Here is a 27,798-nt window from a genome sequence, read left to right as displayed (position 1 = left end):
ACAAGGACTGAAAAAAAAAATGTTGCGAAGGTCATTAAGTGTAAATTCAAAAGTTCCCATACTGTTGCTTTGGGGTTCGTGTATAATTGATTCAAATGCAAAGTTCTCCGCGTCCCAATGTGTATTGTACTAATTTCAGCGGTCCATATCAGTAATTTTCATATTTATGGGTCTCACACCGGAATTCAATCACACTACTATAACGCTCGGACACAAAATTGCTTTCAGTTTCTTTAAATGTAACTGGACTGAATGTGGGCATATGCAAAACAAATTAGAACAAGTGCTTATTCTGTGACACATATTACCATTCCCGGCCGCCATCTTGGATCCATCACATTAGATTGAACTTTCGGTTTTTCAAATGGGTATAAGTGCAAATGATACATCAAATTCATGTACAATTTTCTCGAAAATCCGTTGGTATAGTGATTTTACCGTATCTTGTACTGTTTGCAAGGTATTGCATGTTAAACGTCAGGCACTTGATGAATATTGAACCAAATAGAAAGTTATGCAGGACCCCGTGTAATCTTTTACGTGATTTATCATTGACGAAATATTCTCTGAACGTACATACATACAGACACAAAGACGTCAATACGGAAATGGTAGGTCTTAGTGCAAAACTGGTCGTATCTGGATTTACATTAGGCATTTGACCGTAATACAATACTTCCTTGTTATAGTATAATATGGAAGAAATAGCAATCACTCACGGAAATGCAATGAGATTATGACACCATTGTTGTAACAGGTTTGTTGTCAATAGTTTGTTTATACCTACAGTATTTTTCTAGTTAGAGATTATTTTGATGTGTCAACATCAAAAACGGAAGTGTAACTGATATTACGCTGCAATGTCCATTCGTGAAGTGCCTGGAGGGATTAAACATGCAATATCTTTCAAACGATACAAGCTACGGTAAAGTTCACTACACCAGTGAATTTCCGAGAAAATTGCACATGAATCTGATGTATCACTTGCACCCATTTCCGTTTGAAATATCGAAAGTTGAATCCATTCTGGCAGATGCAAGATGGCGGCTGAGAAGAGTAACATGTGTCAGAGAAGAAGTACTTGATATAATTTGTTTTGCATATGCCCACATTCATGTGCAGTTACATCTAAAGAAACTAAAAGCAATTTTGTGTTCGATCGTTATAGTAGTATGATTAAATTCCGGATATATTAAGGCCCATAAATATTCAAATTACCGGTATGGGCCACTAAAATTAGCACAATACACATTGGGCCGCGGGGAACTTTGCATTTGAATCAATTATACACGAACCCCAAGGGGACACTTCGCGAATATACCTTGTGAGATGAGATAGAACAAAAAGAAATCCAAACCGTAGACTATCGACTAAGTGCCAGAGAAATATGGTGTTCGATATACTATAAGATCGACGTATCCTGAATCGAATCTGCAAACGCAGGTACCTAGAGGTTCTATTGCCTTCGAAATACATTCAACAAAACATGGTTGAAACGAGCGTGCCGACACAACAGCTAAGCACGCCACATTGACAAACGTTGCACTGGAGCCCTGTCTCCTGTGTTTCGATCACTGAAGCTATTTCATTCAATGAATGCCCTCTCACTGACAAGCGAATTGGAACCAGTTCAATGAAATTAAGTTCCGTTCTGTTAAAGCTATGGATAAGTTAAGTGATGAAGTTACTTCCGCTCTAAAACTAGTGCAATGATCTAAAACATATTTTCGGTTCCAAACAATGCGTCCGGTAGATAAATAAAACGTGTAAATAAGTTTTTCTTCCTTAGTTATCTTTAATCTATTGATTTTTAAAATTTTCTGTTTTAGAAAATTAAAAATTGGATTCGCTCTTTAATTATAATATTTATAAGTCAATGTAAAACATAACTATTGTAAGTTCCCGATACAGCTTATTTACCTTAGATCCCCACCCAGCGGAAACAAATGAGCAACAAATACTGGTGGAAATACTTCATCCTTAACCTATTCATTTTAGGCAATGGATGAATCAAGTATGACTTTATTTCCTCCAGTACTTCCGGCATAATTTGTTTCCGGTCGGTTCCAAAGATGTGAGGTACATATAGAACTTACAATGGTTAAATATCACATTAACTTTATAACGAAAAAAAAAGAAAGAAATTTAAGTTTAATTTTCAAGACAAAGAACTTTAAATACCAAATAGACGAAAGATTTAAAAAACACATTTACATGAAAATGAAGTGCTTTTTTCAATACTTTTTTTTTAAAGCTAGCAGACATATTGTTAGAAACTGAAACCGTTTCTTTTGAAACTTCTACTTAGGAAGACAAGACAGTGACAAAATTTCTGAACTCATCCATTAACAGATGTCGCCTTGTACTAGATAAAGGGATGCTGGTGCGCTTGGTTATTGGACGCTCGCATCTCATACAGTACATTCGTATTTAGTGCATGTCATTAACCCTTACGGGATCCAGGGTTTTGGGGGTATTTTTTAGACTTTCAGTCAAGCAGCTACTGCATCGTCACTATTTATTCTAGGATCATGGTTCATACCTCATTCTCTTCAGAATGGAGCTGGCTTTCAAATGGTACCACTTGCATGCTCATACCATTTACCAGGAGAGGGGAAAATGATGTCAAAGGGAAAATTTTGGGGAGAATTTTTTTCACACTTTGGGCCCCTCTGGAACGGCCCTGTGTGAACGTAGAGATCTCAGAAAAATCTGATGAATAGTACTTGATATACTGAATGTGTGTGCCAAATTCAGGCTTAATAAAAGAAAATATATATTTAAGAATTATGACGTCATCACCTCCTATGTCTCGACGCAGGAAGGTGTGAAATCATACGTAAGGTCTTCTACAATGCCTCTGGACTTGAAAAAAAATCCGGACGAAAAAGCTCAAATAGAAGAGTTATAACGCAATGTACCATGAACCACCCGTATGGTACAATCTGTACCATAAGATCCTCATCCTCATTGTGAAGACAATGCCGCATCACTGTGCACAGGCGTGCGCAACGTGGGTGCCATGGGTGCCTTGGCACCCCCATTAGACAAACTTATTTTATGTAGAATTATTACAAACTGAGAAGGGATTACGTGTTAATTATTTCCCGTCTGCCTGTGTGCTGTGCGTCACCGACGCAGCGTCGGATGCAATGATGCTATCTTTTCTTAGGGGAAAGGGGGGGGGGAAGAGGACGACATTCCATATGGTGGTACTTTAGATCTGGCACCCACATTCCCAATGTCCTGCGCACGCTAGTGTCACTGTGTATTCATTACATTCTTGCAGATATCCGGAATACTTAGACTTCAGAGATAACGCAAGATTATCTAACTATATTAGTCAGACTTTGGGAGATAACGTCAACGTCCTAGCCGATCTGGAATACTGTGTTTTCATAAGATCAGTGAAGTGAAGCAGCGTTGTGTCTGGTCAGAGGGAAGATGGGTAGCCGTTCGTACTCTCCAGATATTGTTAGCATTGAAGCGTCCACTCAATGTCTCGAGGACAATTGGAGAGTTACTTGAAGGAAGAAATAGTGAACTCCGCTGTACAAACCTAGCATAAAGGTGAGAGGAGCCGATGTTCTGACCCAGGGACGCACTCATGGATTGGAGGTCTACCAGATCCGGACCCTCCCCGAAACTTCCTAACTCAATGTATATGTCTACACTTTCTCAATAAAATATACTTGTTTAATAGGGAAATGATTGATGTAGCATGAAAATGTGATCTTACACTTCATCTGTATTATTTCTCTTATAAAAACAATTTAGTTCTATTATTTTTTTTCTGAAAATAGGTGGAAGTATTTTATAATTACTTATCATCTTTTCGGGTGCCAAATAACACCCGTTCAATACTACATAGACATAGTGGCTTATAGTATTGGACCCTTCCCCTAACAAAAATTTCTGGGGATGCGCCTGTTCTGACCACATATCATCTCAAAGGCGAGTGTGCCACAACCTGGCTGCATTCCCTACCCCTACGGGCTGTTGAGCCAGGCATTTAGTTATTTTAATTAGGGGGAGGTAAGCTTGCTTTTGTTGAACGCACTGTTGTGTTGTTATTCATGAGACTGGAATAATTAACGTTCTCTGTTTTTGTTCTATTATTATTAGTAATATTCTTTTAGTTTCATATTTTCTTGCTTTATGTTTTATTTTGGTATTTTTTTATCTTTTTCAGACACTTATTTTTTATTTTCTAAGTTTAATAGTTCTTGTTTTGTTTTGTTTCAGTATGTTATTTCATCGAAGTACAGGGTGTCCGAGAAGTCCTTCCCTGATTACAGAAATTGATAACTCAGGCTAGAAATAAGATAGAAATATGAAAAAAATGAAATGAAATCTGTGAGTTTTACGTCCCACGGTTATGCCGGTTAGGCTAAAGGAGACGGTGATGATGAGTAATGAATGAAATGGTGGAATGAAGAAAGTGGGGGGAAACGGGAGAACCCTGAGAAAACCCACGCACACGGTGTTTGTCCACCACAAAGTTCACTTGGCGGGGGCTGGGATCGAACCCGGGACCCCAAGCACCAGAGGTGAACGCTCTACCACTGAGCCACCGCGGCCCCAGAAATATGAAACTGGTGTTGAATTGTTTACAAACTAGAAAAGTTTTGGTCACATCAGTACACTTCCACATGAGCACCCTTGGTAGCATGTAGCACATCTAGGCGATATTCAATTTCCATCCACACATTAGCCAACATCACTGGAGGGATCGATGCAACGACTGTGGTTATTCGTTGCTGCAGGGTTTCAAGATCTGGTACACGTGTTCGGTAGACCTCATCCTTGACATAACCCCATAAAAAGAAGTTTAATGGGGTTATGTCAGGAGAGCGTGGAGGCCAAGCTGTTGGTCCATCACGACCAATCCATCGCCCAGGAAATGTCCTATCGAGATAGGCACGGACGTCCAAACCCCAATTAGGTGGTGCACCGTCTTGCTGAAAAACGACATCGGGGCGATACTGAAGCAGCTGAGAAACAGCATACAGCTGCAACATATCCAGGTACACTGCAGATGTGATGGTATCCTCAGCGAAGAAGAATGGCCCGATAATTCGATCGTGCAATAACGCGCACCAAACATTCACCTTTGGACTCCCTCTGGTGAACTCCCTGACCTCCCTGGGGGGTTCTGAACCCCAAATGCGTACATTATGGCGATTCACTACTCCACTGACAAAGAATGTCGCTTCGTCGGAAAAGGCAATTCGTCTGAGATAACCATTATCGTCCGCAATACGTGATAGCATTTCGACCGCAAAGTCATATCGACGTGTACCGTCGTCGGGCAACAAGGCCTGAACGAGTTGCACTTTGTAAGCACGAAACAATAAACGTTTGTGTAAAATGTCATGGATAGAGCTTTTTGGCATCTGTAATTCACGTGAGGCCCTGCGCACCGATTTCTTAGGACTTCTCAGAAAAGACTGCCGCACAGCCTCCACCGTGTCTGCTGAGGTTCTTGGTCGACCAGACCTCGGAAGGTCAGCAACCGACCCTGTGTTCTTGAACTTCTCATACCAGGCTTTAATGCTCTTGACATCAGGTGGAGTCCTCCCAAATGTTGTCTGGAACTGTCTCTGCACCGTGGTTGGTGATCGTGTCTCATGATACCACAGGACACACTTTGCCTTCTCCTGGTTGGTTGGCATGGCTTCTTGGGCTTCTTACTTACGTACTACAAACCTAAAACAAACAAAATTGAGACTTGGTAAAACAGAACAAACCTAACACAGACAAAAACTTTTATAGTTTGTAAACAATTCAACACCAGTTTCATATTTCTATCTTATTTCTAGCCTGAGTTATCAATTTCTGTAATCAGGGAAGGACTTCTCGGACACCCTGTGATACTGAATTTACACTTTTTTTATTAATCTTATTTTTGATGCTTTTTTTTTTAATTTTAAGGTTTATTTTTCTTAACTGTCTGTGTTGACCATTGACCTGGTCGTGGCGATTGGCCTTCCCATTAACCACCAGGGTAAATTATTCAATAAAATATTTCTTCATTAAAATGTACAATAAAAAATGAGGGAAAGTATAGTAGCAAAATAGAAACTTTCTCAACAAAGAGGGAATGTTAGTTAATTGAACTTAGAGTAATTTCTTCGTGTGATATTTTTTCTCTTAGCTTAAAGGGAGTACGTAATTCCTTACATATTTAAGTTATTCAATTATTACGGGTCTACATTCAATCCAGCTTATTTTGCTTGCCCAATTGTTAAGCACACGTTTCTCACGGGCAATCTCGCAAGTGATATATTGTTATTCTTTCTCCACATGGCGCCACATGTAAAATGGTTGTTCCTTTGTTCAAAAAAACTAAAAGAATAAAACCAGGAAGTTCAGAACTCATTGAGTACAAATCACCCTTGTAAATGTTCACCTATTTCACTTTCAACAATGAAGTTTTCGTGAGAATAAGTGCCAAACAAGCTGTGAAAAATATTAAGTTTAATTTAAATTTTTCAGTAATTGTCTCAATAATGTATGTATATAATATTATGTGATTTCTTAAACCTGGAAGAATTAAAACAATACTTATGTGGGCATTCAAGAAATAGTACCCCATGAATGACATGGATTTTTCGGAAGTAGTCGTGGCGTAGAAAAGATATTTAGAAAACCAACGATACACCTTTCAAGTACTGAAGTCTTGCATTTAGCAATTCCATTACATTTTAATAATTATGAAGAGAAACATGTTCCTTACTGTATTCATTATCATATAAGTATGACTATTTTGAAACCTGAGTGACGTAAGTTTATTATATATATCCACTAAATCTAAATTATTATTGTACTCTAAACGTGTTACACTAAAACCCACATTCGTGTGCTAGAGATTAAATTCCGGTTTTCTTTTATTTTGCTACTATTTGTTTTAAGTTCGGAAGTTTGAAAGTAAACAGGAAGAAAATTGATCTAGCACGATAGAATGACTTGATATAAACTCTTACACTTTGATTCTTATTTGTCATTGTTTTTTCTCACCTATATATTATGAAACGACTTTGAATTAGTGTTTCAATGCTTTGATGTGATTTTAATAAAAATCGATTATTTACTTAGTTTAGAAAAGGAGTAATGCATGGGTACTTACCAGATGAGCACCAAGAAATTTTTGTTGAGGGGGTCCAAGCCACAATGTTTATATAGGAGTGGCGTATTTAGGGGTGGCTACCGAGCTCAAGAACACCCCCCCCCCCGAAATAACTTTGTAATATGCACAACTTTATTACAATTTATCGGCATCCAAAAGGAAATACGTAAGTGCTTAATCGCGTGTTGTTCATAGCCCTCCCCGAAACAAAATCTTAAATACGCCACTGCTATATAGTATTAAACGGGTATTATTCTGTACTCGATAAGTAATTGTAAAACACTTCCATCTATATTTTCAGAAAAAAATGATAGGAGTCGATTGTTTTTATAAGAGAAAAAGCACAGATGAAGTGTAAGATCAAATTTTTATGCTACATCAATCATTTCCCTCCTAAACACGTATAGTTTTATTGAGAAAGTCCACAAACGTATGTTCAGTTAGGGAGTTTTGGGGGATCCGGACACTCGGATGCTCCTCTAGGCTCAAGTGCCCATTGGAGATTTTTAATATCTGTTCAGAATCCTTTGGATTTTTGTGTTAGAATTAATTTCGAAATTATTTTATGCATCTAATGTGGGCTAACATTAAACATGTAACAATAATGTAATTATCCATATATTCACAAGCGAGTATAATTTTGTGGAATTACAAGTAGAAAATGTGTTACTATTAGCAGCAGTGGTAAACGTGAGGGGGAACGCGGGAGGACGTCGTCCCCCCACTTCCATAGAATATCTATGGTGTCCTCATACTTCCTAAAAAATTACAATGGTTAAAGATAGGCAAGGGGAACGGTGGGACGCTATGTGTTCCTCTTCCAGATACACTTTTACCTCTGGTTAGCAGAATCTGTGTCGTTGCTAGGATTTTGAATATCATCATTAGAACACAAACAACGTTGTTAAAAGTCTATTTTTACATATACAATCCATAAATTGAGAAAAGAAACATTTCTTCAAGATTTCTTCAAGAGTGTTTGGGTATTTGAAGTAGAAAGAGCAAACTTTGCAATAACTACGGTATCAGTTTCATTCAAGATGATTATAAAAATGAAATGAAATCTTTCAGTTTTACGCCCCACGGTTGTGCCGTGTAGGCTAAAGGAGAAGGTGGTGATGAGAAATGAATGAAATGGTGGAATGAAGAAAGTGGGAGGAAACGGGAGAACCCCGAGAAAGCCCACACATACGTTGTTTGTTCACCACAAAGTTCACTTGGCGCGATCTGAAATCGAACCAGGATCCCATGAACCAGCAATGAACGCTCTGCCAGTGAGCTACCGCGGCACAAGATAGTTATATTTGATCAATTCTTTGAGGAATAGTAGCCGAAAAACTATCCTATACAATAGCATTAGCAGGTTGAAGACATATATAGCCCTTATTGATCAAACTGGACAGACAGTTGAACATAGATAGCTTCGCATACTAATAATAATAGGCACGGTTCTCTTTTCATCCCGAATGTTATTTATCATTATTATTTCTGACTAATGAAGTAAGAATTTCTAAGTAAGAAAATAAAGTATAACGATTTTATTGATAAATAGAAGTATTTATTTGCAAATTCAGTACAAAATTAAAAAAAAAACGTTCAGTACCCTTTTTAAAAAAATAAATCAAATTATAATACACTGCACGTGACTAAATGTGGAATTACAAAGCCCAAGGATTGACTCTAGAAATGACTTGTTTTGTTAGAACTGGAACTTTCTTCTTAATAACAGTAGTGTACGCAGTGTGTACAGGCTCTGAAACGTAATCAACTATCTTCACAGCAGGCTTAGATTCTATCACAGCATAGTGGTTACCTACATATGCATCGTGATGGTGATGAAGATGAGACAGATGATGATCAAGATGTTCCTGGATATGCTTGTTGTCAACGGGGTGATGGTGAGCGTGAACATCTTTTACAACGTAGCCATAATCGTGAGTTGGTTGTGCCTAGCAGTAGGAAACAAAGAAAAGGAATTGTGAAATGTAGACATATAACTCATTCATTATAAAAACTATTTATTAATGGTATAATTCTAAATATTTTTCTGGGCCTATCAGGACCGGCTGTACCATATGTGCAATACGTACATTTTCACGGAGTGGCTAATTTCCAGGGACGGCAAAATCTGTCATACCGGTAACTATATTGTTCCAAATAAATATTTCTTGTTGCAAACATACTTCATGATGATGTTAGATAAATTTACTAAGCTGACCTTCTATTTCAATACTACATTCATAAATCATCTTTAGGTCGCATTAGTTTAAGGTCCATGGACATTGCTAAAGCAAATGGTTAAACAAATCCCAGCACTGAATTGCTTGATTTTGTCAAATACAAGAACTCAATTATCCAACTGTAACTAACAATTATTCCATTTAGTTAGTTATCACAGTTTTGATATGAAAATTAGTCTTGTCTTTGTCACAAACAAGTTCCTTATCATTGAAGATGAAAACAAGTTTTTCTCTTTTTTTAGTTTTTAACAAATGTAAAAGAAATGAAGATAAAAGAGTTAGTTGCACTGGAGTTACAAACTGATATATTGAGACTGAAGCTCGATATTGAACTCTATATAAAAGATTACTATCTTTCCTTTGCAAGTGTGTTTACCTTATCTTGCACTAACATAATAGATTATTTTTTACAAAAAAATACAGACACAAGGAGATTGTATTTGTAGTGTTTAGGCCTTTCTGAGTACGAGTGTTTTTCCTTCCTTTTCGTTGTTCATGATGGGGTGAGCATACTTAAAATCGTGGCTTTTAAGATTTTTTTCTTTTTGGAAAAAGCGTGGCTGCAAATGATGTCATTGCACTGGGTGGTAAATTGCCTAGGGCCATCCCTGGAATCTGTATATTTATTTTATTTATTTATAGAACAAAAGAGAATTAAACTAAATTTTTCTTTCTTTAATAACAAGCGTAAAAAACAAGCTTAAACATAACGAGCGTAAAAAAATATTTTAAAAAGTAGTACTCTTTTACGCTCCAAACAAACTTGAAGAACCAAAAGTTTTTCAATAATAAAGATATATTTTTATCACGTGTACAGAAGTTCAGAGAAACTGAATAGAGTAGTCAATCTATACTACTCTAGTCTATACTACTCAGAAATAGAAAAGAGTAGTCTTAAAATGGACATGTCATTTTAAAGAAGAGAAAAATGTTCAGGTTCAGCCAACAAAGTAACAATATCAAATTCTTCTGAGACTTATCCATCATTTTACTTCACGTGAGTACACAAACATGTCGTATTTAGATTCATATTGTAAAATGTGCCCATAACTAAATATCTCATATACACATATAACGTTATGAAAGCATAAGAGTTGTTACAGTTCAACATTGTAAACATTTATGTTATTATTATTATTTGCGTGGGACCCAATGTCAAATTTCGAGGCATAAAATTCCCTTAGAATAGGTCAAATGTTTGAGTCGTCACAAGTTGAGAATCTTACTGAATATTTAGTAGTAATACACGATTTTTTACATGTTAATTGTAATTAAAAATCTAGAATATTATAGAATATGTATAAAAAGGGATTACAAGGTTTGTCATTATTATTACAAGTTTCTTTAGGAATTGCATAAAATTTGAGTATTGGAAGTTTTATGTTTAGAGAAAATGAATCGGTAATTGACTTGCGTATTACACTGCGCTTGTGTGTAACAAGAGCAATAGCTAACAAACTTGGTTTATATTTAACGGTATCATCCCAATATTCACCTAATGGAATTGAGGTAAAGCCTGGAAAAACTAGTCAGAATTGCTTCCCACCAGGGGCGGATCCAGGACGGACTTCCGGGGGGGGCGGTTGGTTGTAATACTGCTACTTATTGTTAGAGCTACATTTAAGAGTTCCAAACTCTGTGATGGGTTTTATTTATATATAAAATAACAAAGTTCCCTCTTCCGGGGAGAGGGGTGATTGCTCCGACCGCCCCCTGGATCCGCCCCTGCTTCCCACTGGATTCAAACCCAAAGTCTCACGATTGAGAAACAAGTGCACTGATCTCGAATTTCAATCACTAACGTATTAGGATTGAGACAAAGGTAAAGGCGCAGTGAGACCAAAGATATTGAGTACAACGCTGACGAACGAACATTTTTGCTAGTATCTTATAGGTATTTCTAACATTTGTTTTGACTAAATTTTAAGATCTTAATCAGCATAAATTTCTCAACATAAATGCCCCTTTTCGTTAAATGTATTTACAATTTAAATATTTTGCAAGTAATCTTGAGTAATACAAGTACAACCGTTTGATATTTCATACTGATTACATTACTTTATTCATATAAATCTGACGAAAATAAAAACATTATTTCAAAATTGCATGTTGTGTAAACAACAGGAAAATGTATATTCTTTTACTTACGGGAATGTAGTCCACTTGCTTCACACGAACGATTTGTTTTGTTGGAGGATATGCGTTGTGACGAGAATAATAGTAACTCACGGGTGACACAACGCCGGCATCAATGACCCCGAACACACAAACAGTAACAGCAACCTGTAATCAAAGAATTTAAATGTACGTATCTATATTGGAAATGTATTATTTTTTTTCTCAGTATATAAACATTTTACTCTTAATACTAGTACACTACTTTGAAGATAAAAGTCGTTAAATTTATCAAGACTACACAAGTGCTTCTTTGTTTCATTTAATATGTATTCTATGCTTTTTTTGTGAAAAGCTAGATCAGTCATTTCGAACTGGGTGCTCTGACGTCACCGTATGTAGTTCTCCTTCTCAGCAAACCACATAGAGAGAACAAAGAGCAGACAAGACACCTAATGGTGATAGGTTAACGAGATCACCGATGGTGTAGTCAATGAGTCTTCAGATTTACTACTCGAGGATTCATAACTATTTGTACACTGCCAACTTTTGTTTTATTCCAATTTCCTATCTCGAGCCCTCTCTTTTGCTCCACCTGTTTCTCACAATCCTTCCTCTGATCGCAAAATAGTGCTCCTACGCCATGTATAGAACAGTTGGAATTGGCTGAGTTAGGTGGTAGGTCTACCATTAGACCAAAGATATCCCTTGATCTCAACCGAGCTCAAGCCCAATAATTCACAGTGAGTCCGAGTGTACTTGAGCCCAGCTAAAGGTAGTGAGCTTAAGCCCCAATGAAACAAGTGAGCGTGCGATTAATTGAAAGAAGTGAGCGCAAATCATTGACGATGTCAGAGCGGAAAAACCAGAACGAGCGGAACCTTCCCGGTGGCTATGCTACCCTTCAGACAAGTTACTGTAATGTTGGTCATGTATTATAAAATTATTCCTTTCGATATAGAAGGAAAAAGAGTTCTCCAAAATATTTCTGTTCTGCCACCTGCACCTCCAAAAAATTAAAGTAGGCGCACTCCCGCAACTCAGTTTACAAATTGAAAACTGAAAAAGTTAAGTGAATATTTCATAAAACAAAACCCAGTAAAATATATAGAAATGTAGGCAAAAGATTGAGTTTACGTTAGAAATCGATAATGACATGAAATGTAAAACTTTAGGTTTACATCTCCAGTTATACCTTTTAAGCTAAAGGAAACAGGTTTATAAACGCAAATAACTGCCCTAGCACCGTACAGATTATAGACTCAGCAGTGGGAAATGGTAAGGTTATCCAACTGCTAGCGGCAGCTGCTACGTTGTAATTGGCTACATTGCCGAACATTGCCAGCGCAACCCTATGAAAAAATTAAATCTGCAATTCGGAATTCGAGGTTGAAACTGTCGGGTAAATGAAGGCCAATTGTTGGTTGGCCAACATACACTTTAAACTGCGTTGGATCAACATATTTTAAACTTTATATCTACAATTTCCAAAAGCCCAACCATTTGTCTACTTAAGTTATACCAAGTGTCCTGTAGCGGTAATGAATGAGTTGCCAGTATGAATAAACTGGAAGGAAAAGATAAGAATCCAAGAAAATCGAAAGACAAAATGTTGTCCAACACAGGTTTAAATATACCTGGGAATCATATCAGATGTTAGCAGTCTACTGCTGGACCACTGAGTTTTAAATGAAACGAAATTTCTAGTTTTACATTTCATTATTATGCCTTTTAGGCTAAAGGAAACGAATAATTAATGAAGGTGAATGATAATGAAAGAATTCGTGAAATGAGAATGTGTGAGGAAACGGGATAACCCTCGAGAAAATCCACGGACTCGATGCTGTCTATCACAGACTCACATCGCCTGAGATCGAACCAGCATCCGTCGCATAAGAAGAGAGCATTCTGCCGACGAGCCATCGTGTCTCTCTTAAGCAATCGTGATTGTAAAGGAAATTGATAATATTTCAACTTATTCTTACATACATCTAGTATAAATCTTATTATGTGCCCAATTCACCTCCCTAAATAATGAACACTTACCAATATACATGATCCGTACATTTTGGAAGTCATCTTTACTGAAACTGAAGGTTTGATGTTGTGTCTGCCTCCTCTCACTCGCATAGGCTATTTATACTCAAACTAAGACAATGTATTTCATTTTTTACGAATTTGCTAAAAAAAAAAAAAAAGAAAAGAAATATTAATAAACAAATAAAGTTGTGCATATGAGTATGCAAGTGTGCAATCTTAATGCATTTTGAGTCAATCATTGAAGTATGTATATTGTTTTACTACATATATTCAAAGTCACGGGCAACTATGCGGAAGGTTTGAATTCTCTCAATTGTCTTCACAAAATCGCGTGCAAAACGTTTAAGCACCACCCGTAGAACATTTTTTCTCTTATAAAAACACATCTTTCCTTAAAATTAGGCTCAAAATAAAGCTCTATGACAACATGGTATGGATTCTAGCAGTTGTTAACAAATTACATCACTGTATATTATTTTGCTCCATAAAATATACTTTTTTTTAAAAAAAACTACCGTTCTTCCGTATATCTCGTGCATATGCAAAATTTGTAGTCACGTAAGCTTTTACGATAGTTTACAGAACATATAATGTTTTATTTGTCTGTTTTTTTGTCCTTTCTGAATATTGTTTGATATGAAAAGAAGCTTCAACATTTTCCCTAAATGGACAATTTTTTTTATTTTCACTATCCTAAAACTAAATAGAAGAAAACAAAATGTACGATATTAAACATAAATCAACTACAATTGTGAGGAATAAACGATAATTTTTTAAAATTGATTTATGACTTGCGGAATAGCAGATTGTTTAGCGAATTTGCTTGTAGCACGATGTTCGTGTGTTCGATTCCCATTTGTAATCCATAGTACAAATATATATGGCGTGAAATAAAAAATGAAACCAGTATATTTTTGTGATTCTTTTCGAACTCTTGGGCGGCACAGTGGCTCAGTGGTAGAGTGGTACGTGGGTTCCCTTCTTCGATCCCCGGCCAAGTAAGTTTGTGGTGGAGAACATCATGTCCGTGGGATTTCTTGGGTTACTCCCATTTGCTCCACCTTTCTCATTCCATCAATTCCTCCACCATTGTTAACTTACAGTAATCATCGTCCCTCTTAGCCTAAAGGGCATAATCGTGCGACGTTAAACTGAAATTTTCATTTTCATTTTCATTTTCATTTCGTTTCATTTCATTTCATTTCAGGAGGTAATTCCTGACACCAAGATAAGACAAAAGGTATAGACCAACCTGAGTACACAAATGCTTCCTTTCGGAGTTATAGGCTGCCGAAAACATGAAAAAATGAACTTTAAAGGCTCATAGCTCCAACACTATAGGACCTACCGTAATCGGGTTAAGACTTCACTTAGAACTAGTAAGTGCCCTATCCAAATATTCATGTTTGAGAACTCTGAGGTACTTCCCCAACAATTTTTATAGAGGGAGTTGGTGAGTAATTTAAATAATATGCCCGTAGCAAAACTCCGTCTATAAAAATTGTTTTGTGAGGACCTTAGGAATCTAAAAGGTTGATTCTTGGATAGGACACATACTAGTTCTTAAGTAAAGTCGTAACCTAACTACGGTAGGTCCCATAGTTTTGGAGTATGGACCTTTAAAGTTCGTTTTTTCATGTTTTCGCCAGCCTATAACTCCGAAAGGAAGGATTTGTGCACCCAGGTTGGTCTATACTTTTTGTCTTATTTTGGTGTCAGGAATCACCTCCCAAACGTTGTCGGTGTTGTTTTGACAAATATATATAGTGTCATTTAGGGACATTTCGACACGTTAAGAAACAACTCGACGTTATTCTGAAAGTTACGATAATTTTATTCTGCAAAAGCGATAATATTTGACAATAATCCTTGTCCTCGCTATAAAACACAAAATCTTGCCCGTGAATGCAGTACTTGCAAATGCAAGTACACATAAACGGAGTGGTGCGGATCAGTAGATTTTGGAAGTCTTGCGGGAGAACTCGACACTTATTATGGGAGATGTCGACAGTATATAAACAATGAAATTTTTCACATCTTTGAAAACAGTGTCCTTTACAACAAACATAAAACGCAATGAAATACTAGATGTAAGGTTTCTACTATCTAGATATGACTTATTTGCAAACTTCGCTGTAATTCATTAAAACTAAGCTGCAATACAATAACACTGAAATGATGTAAGCTCGTTAATAACAAACTGTTTTCAACTTATTTTGCAACATATTGTATTTCTATATTTCACTTCGCATAATAATCAATAATCGCAAATCACAATTTAACACAATCATTTTTGAAATTCATACGCGAAGAATCCAACAGGGGCTGATTTCTTCCAACTGAAACCGACCTTCTCATAGTCTTCTTTCACAACATTTTGCCAGTGTTTCTACGAGCAAAATTGCCGTAAGACAAGTTGAAATTGTTTTTCAAACTGCAGAAGAAAGATATAATAAGGATTGACAATTTCGAGTATTGTGTAGTGGGAGCATTAGAGGCTTTCTTTAACAAATCAGGATCTTAGACACATGTACTGTGCTAATCTAAAACCAAAGGTACTTGACCATTAGGCTTATACCGGAGTAAATGACCCAGAAGCTGAGAAAGCGTGTTTCTTAGTAACCTAAACCTATAATGCATACACTAAGATGAACCAGACGGTAGTCATTGTGTCTGATGACTTTCCTCATAACAAAGGAACTACATGTCAAAATCTTCCTACAATCACTATCGATTTATCCCCTAAATGCATTGATCTACAAAAGCTGGTACAAGTTGTCACTATAAGAAGCAATGTGTGTCATCCTGACTCACATGCATACAGAGGGTATACTCCATCATAATACCAATCCTTTGCCTTCTTTCATCAACATATATTGCCGCTATACAGTGGCGGATCCATGGGAGGCGATCGGGTTGGATCTACTGATCCGCGATCGCCCCTTCCCCTCGAAAAAATGAGGAAATTCTTTTTTTTATTTTATATATAAATAAAACCCACCCAGAGTTTGGAGCTCTTAAAAGTAGCTCTAAGTAGCAGTATTACAACCACCCTCCCCAGAAGTTCGTCCTGGATTCGCCTCTGCCGCTCTACCTTATTTTTGACTTACTGAAAGTTATAATATGGATATTTTTTCATCAATAAAACTTTATGTCCCTATTTTAGAGGCTTCTGCTTCCTTTGCAACAGGCAAAATTAACTTCTCTGCATGTGCAACTTGTTACTGAGAACTGACACTAGCCTTCCACGCACTGAAAGTTTCTTCTCATGTGCATGTATGATCACTAGCTTTGCCAGACCTTCAAAGTGTCGATATCTCCCTAAATGACCCTATATAAACTAGCAAATGCCTCAAGTATTTATATGAACAATATTTTCGATTATTCCTTCTGCTCCTTTCATTTCAAATTCATCTGAACTCGAAGTCTAACACAAAATTTGAACGTCTCATGGACATTGTAAGGCGAGCACCGCCACCCTTTTTTATTCCATTCTAATGGGCATCTTTTATTACTCATCTATTATGTTCTCTTGAAGTATATATATATATATAATAACAATTAAACACGTTTTTATTTCAAATGAAAGGTCTAAACATCAAAATTAATGTCTCTAATCTTAAGGGATTCTGTGATATGGAAAACTTATTATAACAATTGCAAGCCGCTTTCATCCTTCTCCCCGCATTTCTTCTCCCTTAATCATTTTAAATAAAAGGTAAAAAATATCCATTTTTATATCTCTAATGTTAAGGGATTTGAAAATAAAATCATCTTATTATACGTACATCTAATACACTCTCTTTTTCCTGCTCACTCCCATTTTGTTTCCTTTTAGGTCAAATTTCAAAAAGACGCTACAACCTATGTTTTATTATTTTAAATGAGAAGTCCAAATAGCAAATTCCACGTCTATAATCCTAAAACATTCTCTGAGATAGGGGCATCTTACTATAGAGGTTGATTCAGTAATATTGAACCGAATTCAATGCGCAACTGTACTGCGTATGCGCAACCCATCTCCGTGAGATTGCAACGAAACAAACAGTGGTCGAGCATAGTCTGATGCCGCCGAAGCTGAACATATTCTGGGAGAGGTCCATCGTGACCCTTTTCGACGCTAAGTTCATGGCGTCGCATATTGTAGAAATTTGTAAAATGCGCATGTTTTGTGTAGGTTGTGCCACAGTGAATCGTACTACACGGAAATATGAGGTACAGAATCATGGGCTCACTACACCGATCCAAGCAGCTAGAAACTGGCCTCCCGTGAAGAGGACCTCTCCGCTACTGCGTGTAGTTCTGCGTATGGCGATCTTCGAGAATCCCGTGTGCAATGGCCAGCAAATGCCGCACATCGCAGGCGACAATCAACCGCGCCATTCACAGGAATTTACGCCTCACGGTCGTTCGCAAGAACAGTTTGCATACCCTGAAACCATTTCATGTGGCTTAGCGAAAGAAAAAAAAAACTGAAGGAGGCTATATGAATGTCATCTTGTGGGTGGTCGGTGGAAGCTTGTTGTTACCCTTCATGAGGCCTGGTTTTATCTCACAGACTGTTGTAAAGTTCATGCCTTACATACAGTGAGAGTACTATAATGCTGCCAAATTGTCTTGATCCGTGGCAAAAATGCAAACTAGACTCACAACCTCGACACACCCACGCGTTGAGCCAATAAGGATTTAGTTGATGTTAAGCTAGACAGCCTTGCAGCCGTGGGAGTGGAATTCCTTCAGCCGACGGCAGCGCTTGGAACGGAAGACTAGGTGTCACGTCAATGTGGTATATCTATACCAGACTCATGTCCTAACTGAAATATACGAGCAAAAATCCCAGGATTGTACGGATAAGATGTCAACCAGATTGAACTGCACCAAAACAAGACACTCAGCCACACTGCGAAAACTCGCTGGAATTGTATCGGCGTATGGAATGAGAAACTGGAATTGCAGCAATTACTTCCTCTCATATATATCCTTGTCAAGAGTCCAGATACCAGCTGAATGGACTACTGTGACTTCGGACTTGTCAAGCGGAGCCGGTTCTATCGTCGAGTCCGCGCCGTATGCTGTCTGTGGAAAGCCTGTAAAGATGAGTGGGATGCGATACCCATGGTCTAGCTGCAACGCAGTCTCCTGCAATGGAAAGTTCGATGCCGGGTAATAGTCAGTAGAGTGACCTGCAGCTCGAACACAACCTGGTGGTGGAAACACGGCATTTACTAGGTAAGAGACATGTTCAAATTCGGTTCAATATAACTGAATCAATCCTTGAATAATAATTGTAGTTTCTACTCTATTTTCCTTCTGACAACATTTTCTTCCCTCTTAGGTGAAACATGTGAAATTTCACGTTTCTAAGCTTCAGAGATACCGACATATGGACATTTCAATATAATAATTGCCACCCTTATCCCTATCCACCATCTCTTCGTCTACTTTCCAAAAATCCTTTCTTAGTGGTACCTTCACAAATTATATGTACTGTAGTAATTTGAAGTTTGTAGCTTAAGCGGTTTGACCTGGGTGTTTATCCGTCAGTCAGTTAGGACTTCTATTTATGTACAGAGACTAGCAAATGCTCCCACATATTATTGTGGGCAATATTTTGCGTTCTTCCTTCTGCACCTTCCTTATAGTAATCATCTGAACTCGAGGTCTCCCAAAATATTCGAACATTTCGTGGGGATCTTAAGGAAGTATCTCCACCCCTTTTTCTTCCATTCTAGGTCTAACATCAAAAATAACTGAAAAACACGTTCAATATATATATATATATATATATATATATATATATATATATATATATATATATATATATATATATATACACTCACGTCCAAAATGATTGTCGCATATCTATAACTGTCTTCTTGCAAGAATACAATTTGATATTGATTTTACGGGGTATTTTTAATATTGACACTATGTGTATAATCGGGAAATGTATATTTGTGGTAAATTTCATAGGAAAACAATTATAAATACGAAAATTAGGATGAGTAAAACAAAATGTTGCTAAATGGACAAGAAAGTTTTATTTTCGTTTTATTGTTCTTATTTACTGTTCTTTTGACATGAAATTTATCACATACACGTTTTTGCCGATTATACACATACTAACATTATAAGAAATACAGGGCGAATTCGTTATCAAATTATATTCCTACAACAACATATTTATAGACATGCGATAATAATTTTGTTTATGAGTGTATCTTATGGTAATCTCCATTTCCTTTATTTTTTCATTCCTTTTCTTCCCTTTTAGATCAAATATTAGAAACATCTTAAATGCATCTCTAATTATTATAAATGAGAAATTCAAATACCAAATTCCATGTCTCTACCCTTAAGAGATTCCGATATATAGAATCTTATTATAACAATTGTAACCCCCATCCCTTTTTCTTCCCACTCATTCCCTTCCATTCTAAGTCCAATATCAAAAACGCTAAAACATATAACTTTAAATTAGATGTACATTTACAAAATTTCAAGTCTCTAACCTTTAGAAATTCGGAGATATGGACATTTTAATATAATAATTGCCACCGCTACTTCCCTCTTCCTCGTAGAATTTCCAAAAATTCTTCCTTAGTGGTACTTTACGTCACAATCTTATGCACTATGCACTTCCACCCACTCAAGGCTTCTTTTATATAGAGATGAAAAGACTGTAATTTAACTTTCTAACAATTCATGTTTGAACTTGAAATAGTAATGATCAGTAATCATTAACTTCGAACTAATCAGGAAAATGGAACGAGCATAATTTTGATATGAATGTCTGAATATGATTTGAAACTTCAGGTGTAACATTTTTTTATTGTGATTCTTCTGTAATACGGTCTCTATTCTACATGCGAAGTTGATATAATTAGAGATCCAGTATGTTTTGACTTTTAATGGTTGATTAATCATAATGCATCTTTCCGTTTCAGCATCAAAACTGGGATCACTCCAGAAGTCCTAAAGTGTAGAAGCCTTAAAAGTGATCTACATGATGCTAAGCTCTAAAATTTATTCACCATCACCGATCATAAAACACAAGACATCAATTCTGAGCAACAAACAGAATATCTAAACTGAAATCGACTGCAGAAAATATCACTTGGAAATTGTGCTTAAATTTTTAAGACTTCTACACTTTAGGGTTTGTAAACGTCATCTTCAAAGCTTATATGGTCTAAGTGCTAGACTCCTATGCAGTTTATTGGAAGAGTATAAATCGACTCTCACCAAGAAACAGAAACAGAACTTTTTCGAGGGAACATACAGGTAAGAAGCTTATTTGTATCTACAGAAACCTAGATTTTTAACTCATACATTCTTTGATTATAAAAATAACGAAATTTAAGATAATTCATCCTTCTCCACGAAACTTATTCTTGGATTTTGTTTAGGCGTACATACTTTTTTTCAGTGTTAGATATCAGAAATTATTTATTTCAATTTTACAAGGTTTTACAATTCTGAGGTCGTTAATTGTACTTAAAAGGTACACAATAGGGCAGCTGCTCACACAGAATTTCTTGAAGCGCCCAAACTCTCACATCGTTTTAAGCCATGCGCTATTATACAAAGACTACGTTAGGACATTCTCACGAAATTAGTTTTACTCACCGGTCTCAGATTCCTGTATTTTTTGAAAGTACAGTGCATAAAAACTACTTTAGTACTTTACTTGAAACTATCATAATATGCTTATCTTAGTTACTATATATTTCATATAATTTTTAAAAATTTTCAAACACTGCCCAATACGTTTCTCCTGGAATTAGTTTGTATTTTTTTTACCACTCCTGTCACGCTTATTTGATCTAAAAAAATATTTGTGTACAGTATGAAGGCTACATCTTTTCTTAAAACACTGGATTTAGAAAAAAATGAAGTGAAATCTTTCAGTTTAAAGTCCCATCATTATGCCCGTTAGGCTAAAGGGGATGATTATTAAAGCAAGTGATGGTTATGGAAGAATTAGTGGAATGATGAAGTAGGAGGAAACAGGTAGGGATGGGCAGGAGTAGAATCAAAGGTAATTTTCTCGAGTCGAGTTCCGAGTCAAGTCACTGTTTTTGAGGTCGAGTTTCGAGTCGAGTCGAGTTTGATATATGGCTCGCTCGTTCAACTCGTTTTAGCTCGTTTTGAAATCATGGTCTGATTAGACTGGAAAGCGAAAGCCATGAGAAACGTAAGCAGTAATGTGGAATAATTTTAGTGTTGCTCACGACAGGGGACAATACTAGCATCTCGTCTCGTCTCGATAACGAGAAGACAACATATGTTTACGACGAGACAGTCTCAAATGTCGTGAACACCAATATAAATATATAATTACTGTAGTTCTTACCATCTAGGTTGAGGCCTGCACGGTCGAATTTTTGAGTTGAGTTGAGTTGATTTTGAGTTTAACGTCCCTTTCAGCAAGGAGGCTATATGAGACGGGACCTACTGATTAACGTGGAATCCAGACCACATGAGTTCCCGCCGAGAATCGAACCCGAGTCTCCCACGCTAAAAGCGCGTACGCTAACCGCTTAGCCACGAAGGAGCTCTGGTTGAATTTTTTTAGCCCAATTAGAAGAACCCGGATAGTGATGTCAACCGGCTCGGCTCGGTTCAAGTGAGTGAACAACTCGAGCCGGTTCGGTTAGGATTAGCACTGGCTCGGTAGAAGCGAGTCAATCGGCTCGGTTCGACCCGGCTCAACTCAGCAGCCGATGGCTCGAGCCGACTCTGTTGGGGTGTCATTTGCTCGGTTCGGTTCGGCTCAAGTGAGCCACGGTTCGATCCGGCCAGCTCGGTAGACGTGACATGTGAGCGGTCTTTCTGAGTTCGGCTCTGTGGTGAACAAGCCGTGAGTAGACCCATTTAAACCAATTGCACCATTAGTGTAGGTAGAGTAGGCTCAGGCCATTTGACATGATCAAATGTTCGAGTTGGTTCGCTAGAGGTCAGATGTGGCTTTTATGGAAGTGACTGTATATCTGGCTCAATGGGTCTTCTTGTATCTGGGGTCTAGTTTAAAGAAATCCTTGGTTCGGCTGTGAAGAAGACTATTACGAATCTAAGTTTTTGTACAGTCAGGTGTAAATTTCCAACTTGATAAATTTCCTCTATATCTATCTTGATGAATTAATGGATTGAAGCTGTATTTAGTAGTTTCCATTGGTTTAGGTGGGTGGGACCATGGGTCCCTAGCCCCTCCTTTGGGTATAACTCTGGTGCTCTAAATGGTCTCTTTCTGCGCACACAGAAAATTAACTTTTAAAAATAATAAATTTGCTCCTACCGTTTGTTGGAACCGAAACAACAAACTTGATGCTAGGTAATACGTTGCAATTTAAAAGTAACTTAACCAATATTGAACTCTCTCTAGACAAAACATTTCATGTTTCTGTCAAATTATCTTTTGATATCAATAAAATATTTGATCATTTTGCTTTTAATGTGCCCATATTATTCAAACTTATCCTATTTCTAGTCAAAAGATTGACCTTCCTTTTAATAAAATTCATTTCTGATAATTTATAAATCTTCGCGCTTACACTTTGAAGGCTGAAAGAACGTCAGCATATCTCTGGTGCCCAAATTGAAACTGATTAAACACTTTTATTGATATCTCCAACAGCAAAATCCAATAACAATAAAGAAAATGTGAGTTGAGTTGAGTTGATTTTAATGTCCCGTTCAGCATCGAGACTATGGGTCGTGGATCTACTGATTAATGTGGAATCCGAACCACAACAGCCTCCGCCGACATCGAACCCAGTTCTCCCACGCCAAAAGCGCGTATGCTAACTGCTTATAAAGAAAATGTGGGTTAATTGTCATTGGAATACCTTATCTATGCTAAAATTATTAACAAATCAAGGCACTCTCTGAGAACTTAACGACTAGAATTATAAACAATTATTTTGCCTGTAGTGCTGTATGGGTGTGAAACATTGTCTCGTACGTTAATATATGAAAGCACATTAAAAGCTTTTGATAGAACTTTTGAAATCAACTTTTGAGGGCTCGAGTCGGGTCGGATGAGTGAGCTGTTGACTCAGCTCACTTCTCTGTTCGGCTCGATAGTGAATGAGCTGTGAGTAGAGCCGTTGACAACCCTAAACCCGGGCGAGCAGTTTTGAACATATTTAGCCCGCGACCTATGACTTTTAACAATTTTTGGTTCGAGCCCGAATACTTGCTCGTCCGGAACTCAAACCATAACCTCGTGAATGATGTCCTTGCCTCTTGAAGACTTTTAGACGACCGAGGTCGACAGTCAATCAATAAACAAATTGTATTTTTTTGTGTGTTCAGATATGTTTATACATGTTTTAATATTATCATTTGTATCATTGATAATAATGACATTATGTAACTAAAAAAAATCGTTTCATATAACAAGATGTGCGGTATCATATGGTCATGTGTGCACAAAACGATGGACAATATTTAGTGTTGCCATGTTGAGGAATACCGCGGTGTAAGGATTCTTGACGTGGTGAGGGATTGTGGGAAGATTCTGGTAAAGCGTCTGAAATATAGGTTGAGTTGAGTTGATTTTGAGTTTAACGTTACGTTCAGCAGCCAGGCTATATGAGACGTGGACTTACGGATTAACGTGGAATCCGAACTACATGAGCTCCCGCCGGGAATCGAACCTGGGTCTCCCATGTTAAAGGCGCGTACGCTAACTGCTTAGCCACGAAGGAGCTCTCTGAAATATATGGATTTTCTGGTTACCTTAGCTTGAAGCATGTATTTTGCTTCAAGGAATTCTTAAATCGAGTTTATTTTTGTTTTTGGTTTCTGAGTGGATGTGTTTTCACAATTTCCTCTTCCTGGTCATTTTTGAAATCTGTACACCTTCCATTGGAGTCACTTGCCCTCCTCCTCTCTACAAAAGAAGGAGCGGTCGGTGGTCATGCATCCCCAAAGACCATTGACCTTGCCAAACCCGACCATTCCCACCTTTCATTAAAAGAAACTAAACTATATTTCCTTCCACCACTTCCGTTTGAATAATTCAAACAGAAATATAAATAAATGAAAGCATATGGGGCCAAGGCAAAAAAAAAAAAAAAGAAGAAGAAGAAGAAGAAACAAGTGACTATCTATTCCCTGTTTTGGCGGGACAAGTAGGTAGAGACCTGCACGGGCCGAATTTTTCGGCCCGAGCCCAATCCAGCCCGAACGTACCTAGGCCCGGCCCAGCCCGGGCCCGAAAAGTTTTGGGGATTTTCGGCCCGAGCCCGGCCCGGCCCGATAAGTTTTTTAAATTTCTTGGCCCAAGCCCGGCCCGGGCCCAATAAATTTTAAAAGTTTTTGGCCCGACCCCGGCCCGATAATTTTTTTAAAAAAATTAGCTCAAGCCCCACTCTTTCTCAAAATTTAGTACTAAATTTGACCTAACCTTAGAAACATTTTCTAAACTCTGGTTTACAACCTAACGCTTGCCTCCCGAATGGTACCATTGCCTCCTAGAACTTTGGCTGTCATCGAGAGAACAAAAACTCCATTCCCTGTAACAAAAATCTAACTTAATTGATTTTTGGACAGGCAAACCATTCCCACCCCTTCTTGTTATATTTTGAGTTCAGTGAAGGTCAAGGTCAGAGCTCAATTTAGCGCATAATGCCTGCAATCCTCTATAGTGAAAGTGGAGCTGCTAAGCAACACAAACTGTAAATAGCTATTGCATTCTTTGTAACATTTTTCACGGACACACTTCTTCAACGTTTGGCTTTATTCCAATTATCGTTTAACGAAAGTCAATGATTATTAAAGAATTGCAATTGATCGGCCCCAACCCAGCCCGACCTGAAGAAAAATCAGTGTCGGCCAGCCCAAGCCCGGCCCGGCCCAAAGAAATAACAGTGTCGGCCCGCCCAAGCCCGGCCCGGCCCAAAGAAATAACAGAGTCGGCCCGCCCAAGCCCGGCCCGCGGGCCGGGCCGGGCTTCGGGCCTCGGGTCAGGCCCGGCCCGTGCAGGTCTCTACAAGTAGGTCTGCCAATTCCCGTCAGAACGATTCATTTCCTTCTTTCCTTAAAAATATTTTCATTTGCTTGCTTGTTTTATTATCAATAGCATATCCACGATGATTCGTATTGGTTTCTGAGGGAGGAGATAAGGTAGCTCTGTGGTAGAGCGCTCATCTCTGATGCGCAATGACCCTGGTTCGATCCCAGGCATGCGAATTTGTGGCGGACAACACCGTGTTTCTTGGGTTTACTTGGAGCGCTCCCACACTCCGTTCCCAGTAACTCTTCATAATCATTCACTTTCTTCATTCAGTCGTTCCCTTTAGTCTAAAGGGCATAATCATGAGATGTAAAACTAGAAAATTATTATTTATTTATTTCAACCTTGAGAACTCTGAGTTCATGGTTTCGTCAGACAATACACAATGTTGATAGTAATAACACTTTACAAATGTTAGTATTCTTGGTATATTCCACTATGCTAGAGAACAGTTGCTTATGTATCAATAATTTTGTCGGCATTTTTAAATTGGGAATTTGTCATTTTTAACAGAAATTAGAAGTTTATTATAAAATTTTATTCCTATGTGGAGAGTATAGCATTTTGATTTTTTTGTTAACCTAATATTTTGAATATAAATGTGACATTGGTGTTTTCTGGGAGGAGGGGAGAGGAATTAATTTCACATTAATTTAAAATGACGTCGTTTTCATCTTTATATTAATATGTAGTACATATATGATTGAATTAATGCTTTATTTCCAATAACTTCTAAAATAAATTATAGCATAACCCACTTTCCCGTTTGTCAATTATTTGTCTATTTCTAATTACTTGCGTGACAGACTCTGCACCCTAAATATACTATCTCAAGTCTAGAGAGAGATTACATTCCTTACGCTCAACAGAATACAGGGAGAGAATTAGATACAATCGTTTGACCTGCTGTAAAGGTACCAAGTCTCCTAGACTTGACGACTTGACAAAAGTGGGCTTATATGATGTAATAGGCCAATGGCCATTAAGTACAAATTTCAGAAACCCCTTTACCCGGCGGTCCAAGGGAGGGCTGGAACCTCTTGAATCTCCGCACTTCAAATAATATGCTTGTAGCCTTCACAAATATTCCTATTGTATGTACAGATGGTGATCAGAAAAATGGAAACACCTGTAGTTGGCAACACGACAGATGTATGGGTTGGCAGTGGTGTCCTGGCGCCCGCAGCGCCGGACCGCTGGTGGTGGTGTATTAGGTCGGTCTCCATACTACGTCAGACGCAGTGGAACAGCAGTGTCAAGTGGCTGCAGCAGACGGTGGTAGTGTAAAATGGGAGACCTCTCAGATTTTCAAAGAGGGCAAATTGTTGGTGCGCAGTTATGTGGAGTGAGTGTGACGGTAGTGGCTACTGTGTTAGGTGTGTCGCGTGGGACAGTGTCGAAGGTGATGACGGCCTACACAACACACGGGAAAACCACATCGGGGAAGCGGAACAGTGGGCGGAAGAAAATCATGAGTGACAGGTCACGCCGGGTATTAAAGCGCATTGTCACGCAGAACGGTCGTGCCACTGCGGAGCAAGTGACGGAGGAACTCAATTAGCACCTCCCCCACCATGTTTCGACAATCACAGTCCGCTGCGAATTGCATGACATGAAGTTATGGGGTCGTGTTGCACGGGCCAAACCGCTCATCAGGGACCATAACGCTTTCCCGCGCCGCTAAAGGTGCCGCGACCATGCAACTTGGACCGTTGAGAACTGGAAACGTGTGAGATGGTCGGATGAGTCATCCTTCACCCTATTCCCAACCACAGATCGTGTTTATGTGTGGAGAACGCCCAAAGAAGCTTATGATCTGCGGTGTCTCCGCCCAACTGTGAAACATGGCGGCGGCTCGGTGATGCTGTGGGCCGCCATATCATGGTTTTCATTGGGTCCTGTGGTCACACTTAGCGGACGAATCACTGCCAACGATTATGTCGCAATTTTAGGAGATCACTTGCATCCTATGGTCCGGATGTTGTTCCCGGACAATAACGCCATATTCCAGGATGATAATGCACCCATTCACACAGCTGGCGTTGTTTCAGCCTGGTTTGAGGAACATCGGGATGAAGTTCAACACCTTCCCTGGCCCACCCAATCCCCAGATCTCAACATAATTGAACATCTATGGTCCGTCTTGGAAACACGACTCCGGCGACGATTTCCACCTCCATCCTCTCTCACAGAACTGGCCGATGCACTGCACGAGGAATGGTGTAAAATTCCACTTGCTACCATTCACGACC

The 27,798-nt window shown here is 38.2% G+C and overlaps 1 protein-coding gene across 1 annotated transcript in view; it reads right to left on the bottom strand.

Moving 5' to 3' along the window:
- Positions 1 to 8,678: 8,678 nt before the first annotated feature.
- Positions 8,679 to 27,798, bottom strand: part of LOC145686444 (uncharacterized) — a 63,697-nt gene continuing 44,577 nt past the window's right edge. Inside the window, exons 2-4 of the mRNA XM_081759753.1 lie at positions 13,531 to 13,665; positions 11,518 to 11,652; positions 8,679 to 9,078 (exon numbers count right to left, since the gene is read on the bottom strand). Coding sequence (XP_081615879.1) covers positions 8,788 to 9,078; positions 11,518 to 11,652; positions 13,531 to 13,614 — 510 coding nt within the window. The 5' untranslated portion in view covers positions 13,615 to 13,665 and the 3' untranslated portion in view covers positions 8,679 to 8,787. The remainder of the gene's footprint in view (positions 9,079 to 11,517; positions 11,653 to 13,530; positions 13,666 to 27,798) is intronic.

Source organism: Thermobia domestica, chromosome 5, assembly GCF_964235325.1.
Source record: "Thermobia domestica chromosome 5, izTheDome1.hap1.1, whole genome shotgun sequence".
NCBI lineage: Eukaryota > Metazoa > Arthropoda > Insecta > Zygentoma > Lepismatidae > Thermobia > Thermobia domestica.
This window is presented reverse-complemented; position numbering and strand designations above follow the sequence as displayed.